The sequence below is a fragment of the Odontomachus brunneus genome, unplaced genomic scaffold, assembly GCF_010583005.1.
Source record: "Odontomachus brunneus isolate Ranch 3 - 2012 unplaced genomic scaffold, Obru_v1 Obru_scaffold_021, whole genome shotgun sequence".
In the NCBI taxonomy this organism is placed as follows: Eukaryota; Metazoa; Arthropoda; class Insecta; order Hymenoptera; family Formicidae; genus Odontomachus; species Odontomachus brunneus.
In genome coordinates, this window is record NW_022639471.1 from 1,203,307 (window position 1) to 1,206,566 (window position 3,260).

The following is a 3,260-nucleotide window of genomic DNA, read 5'->3' on the forward strand; positions in this document are numbered from 1 at the left end:
AATGATTGATAGCGGCCGCGGAACTGATCGTCGTGGTAAATCCGCGCGCACGACGGCCCCGTTCATTCGGCGCTATTTATTGGAGAGGGACCTCTCGAACGAGCGGCAGAAAGGAAAAGAGAGAGAAAGAGAGGGAAAGAGTCCATACTCCTCATTCTCCCGGGCTCCCAGGCCGGGCAACAACGATATTGCATTATTCGGGCGTTATTATCTTTTTACCGGGCGCGCTTATCGAGCGGGCTCGTTGTTTCGGGCTTTAACAAATGGCCGGGAGATATCCTCCGCGACTTCATAGCGCCTCCGCTAGATACAAACGACACGTTTTATTTACGGCACGTCCAACCGAGAGAAAGATGGAGGCGAGAGAATGAGAGAGAGAGAGAGAGTGGGGGGAGGGAAAGCGGAAACGGAAGCAGAGGAAGGCGCAAATCGCATTTTCCAGGCGAATGAAGGCAGTGGCGGAGCCGTTACCGCATTCTCGAGCGAACTTCGCGTCTTTCTTGTGCTTCCTTTTCTTTTTCCCAAATAACACGAGTACTTGCCGAATCAGAGCCGAACGTAAGGTGTTGGTTGCTAAATTTTTTAGTGTTCGAACGCAAAGACGCACACATCAAGATTGCCTTGGTCTAACACATATTTTCATACAGCTCATTCATTAAAATTTGTCTAATAATTTTTCCTTATTTCTCAGCCGAAACGGAACTCTCTGCTTTTATACTTTTATGCTCTTTATATCTTACTTATTAAACCGAATTTATTCTATAATCTTTACCCATTCCTCCCCTTAAATGGAACTCTACTCATGAATTTCCGTGTTGCACGAAATATTGCTTCAGCCTCGCGTTATTCGATTGATGTCCCCACGTGTCCATTTGAAAATACGATTCTTTTTCCCCTTTCTTACAATAAACGTCTTCGAGCGACAAATCTCTTTTTCGCGCACCCGATAACGAAGAGATACGCTTGATAAATTTGTCCGTCTCGTGTAGTACACGAAGTGCCCGCTTTCATGCTCCACAATATGGTCCGGGCACGTGTGCTACATTTAGATAGCATATAGCCGCAAATCGAACGCATAATTCACCGGACAAGTTGGTAGGTAAAGGAACCTTTCATCGTCGCCTTCGCTCTCTCGTTGCAGATAAAAGCGCTGCTCGTGCCGCAAAGGACGAAATTGACGCGTCCCGTGCTCGAGGCGAGTCTCGAGAGGATGCGCGTCTCGTTGTACAACACGAAGCTACTAATGTCGACGCCCTACCTGCCCGCCTTCTGCTTCGTAAGTTTCCTCCAATTTGGAAGTATGCTCGGGTAAGTTGGCGTCGCGCAGACGACGCGACACTAATCGCGAATCGGGAGAAATCGGTCTGCCGGACCGAGGGTTGATGCGATGACGGGCCCTTCGACTGCATAGATTTCACACGATGAGGCTGTGGGTGCCACACATGTTCATCATCCTCAACAACTTCGACGCGGATAACTGGACGCCGGACACGAGGCAGCCGACCATGTGCGAGATGCTGGACCGGCGCGCGGCTTTACCGGGTCGACGTTACCTGAACTGCTCGAACTTCGACGAAGCGTGCTTCGAGGTCGGTCAAACTTGCGCGAGACTAACGCCAATTTCGCGTTCCTCATCGTGGGACGCGAACGAGACGTAATGAACCCGAGTCGAAATTTTGACCCTACTTTCGATCTGAACTTCCCAGCGTCTGTATATTCTGAAGAATCAGTGTGCCATTTCACATAAATAGAAACTGAAGTCCTACTTTGCGTTTGTAAGACGCGTATTAACAGGTATTACTTGGAACTCGTCTCAAATGAGATATTCAGATTTAAATTTAGAGTTAGAAGTAAGAATTTTAGTTATAATTGTAAATATAATATCGCAAATATCGTATGTTTCAATTGAGAAAAAAGAATTCAGTTCGAACTCTCTAAGAGGGATATTAATAATTATTGCTACAAACTCGTCTCGATTCAATTTCAATTCGGAATTAAATGAGAATTGAATCGCGCTCACAAATATAACATCACATATATCATATAATTTAATTAAAAATTTTAAATCTAATTTTAAATAGAAATCTCTCTGCAAATATTTCATACGAGACAAATTTCAGACGACAGCTACTAATGCAAATCTAAATAACAGAAAATTCACAATATGTCACTTGTAAGTTCTAAAGAGGCCCTCTAGGCAGAGTTAATAGTAGGTAAAATGGAATCAAAAGAGGTTGACATAGTATTGATAAAGTGGTGGGCGTTAAATGGAATATTGAAGTGGAAAGTAGGATTAAAATTTCGACTCAGGAATATTAAAATAAAAAAGAAAAAGGCAATGGATTTATGAAATGCGCGCGCGATTGTTAGCCGTTCATTTAAGAACGTAACGTTTTTAATTAACGATGCCGATTTAATTGGATCGACCGTCAATCAGCCGCAAATGGCGGCCTTCGTTAACTATTCTGTCGTAAATGAAATTCACGTAATAATTACGACGCTCTGATGCATTTTCAGTGGACGATCAATCCCGTGATTTATCAAAATTCCACTATTATCGCGACATCGGCAGTCGTGTTCTCGTTCCTCGCTGGATTTATAATGAACACCAAGCTTCGCAAGCAAATCATAATGCGTAAGATACCCGTCTCGTTCACGGCATAACTATTTCGCGAAAACCACGACTGCGCGTGTCTCCGTTCCCTACAAAACGCAATGATTCTTACCACTCGACATGTGTGTGTATGTGTGACACTCGCAACACATCCAGACACAAACAAACATCGCGGTGTTTTCCGCCGAGACAAAAAATCAGACCTTGAATTCATTGGGGAATCCGTCATCAAAATTAAGGCCGCGCGTTAGGGGACACCCTATATATTCCCGTTATACGCGGCGCAGAAGTGGTTAAGCGTTGTTTTCGCGACCCCACCCCTGGAGAGCAATCCGTAAATTAACGGGTACAACACCATTGTTGCAGTCACGGCCTTCCTGATATCGGTGGCAAGCAGTTTCGGAATAAATTGGGCGCAGTCTCCGCCGTACATGCTGACGCTGGCGGCGGCGGTTATCGTGACGACAAGAATAGCGGGTAATGTCGTTACCGCGGTGAATGTCGACGTTATTCCCGTCCCATTAAGGTAATGCCACGTGAATATAAGCGCGTCTCTTTGATGCGCGACCGTATCCGTTCTTTCTCTATCTCTCTCTCTCTCTCTCTCTCTCTCTCTCTCTCTCTCTCTCTCTCAGATCGGAAGAGC

General features: G+C 45.2%; 2 protein-coding genes across 6 annotated transcripts in view; one reads left to right on the forward strand and one right to left on the reverse strand.

Moving 5' to 3' along the window:
* LOC116842134 (ATPase family AAA domain-containing protein 1-B-like) overlaps positions 1-3,260 on the reverse strand; it is a 188,467-nt gene that overhangs the window by 179,943 nt on the left and 5,264 nt on the right.
* Positions 1-3,260, forward strand: part of LOC116842132 (synaptic vesicle glycoprotein 2B-like) — a 16,880-nt gene that overhangs the window by 11,456 nt on the left and 2,164 nt on the right. For all 5 annotated transcript variants that reach the window (XM_032810883.1, XM_032810879.1, XM_032810881.1 and 2 more), the window contains 4 exons: positions 1,142-1,308; positions 1,412-1,589; positions 2,518-2,635; positions 2,981-3,140. In XM_032810883.1, coding sequence (XP_032666774.1) covers positions 1,142-1,308; positions 1,412-1,589; positions 2,518-2,635; positions 2,981-3,140 — 623 coding nt within the window. The remainder of the gene's footprint in view (positions 1-1,141; positions 1,309-1,411; positions 1,590-2,517; positions 2,636-2,980; positions 3,141-3,260) is intronic.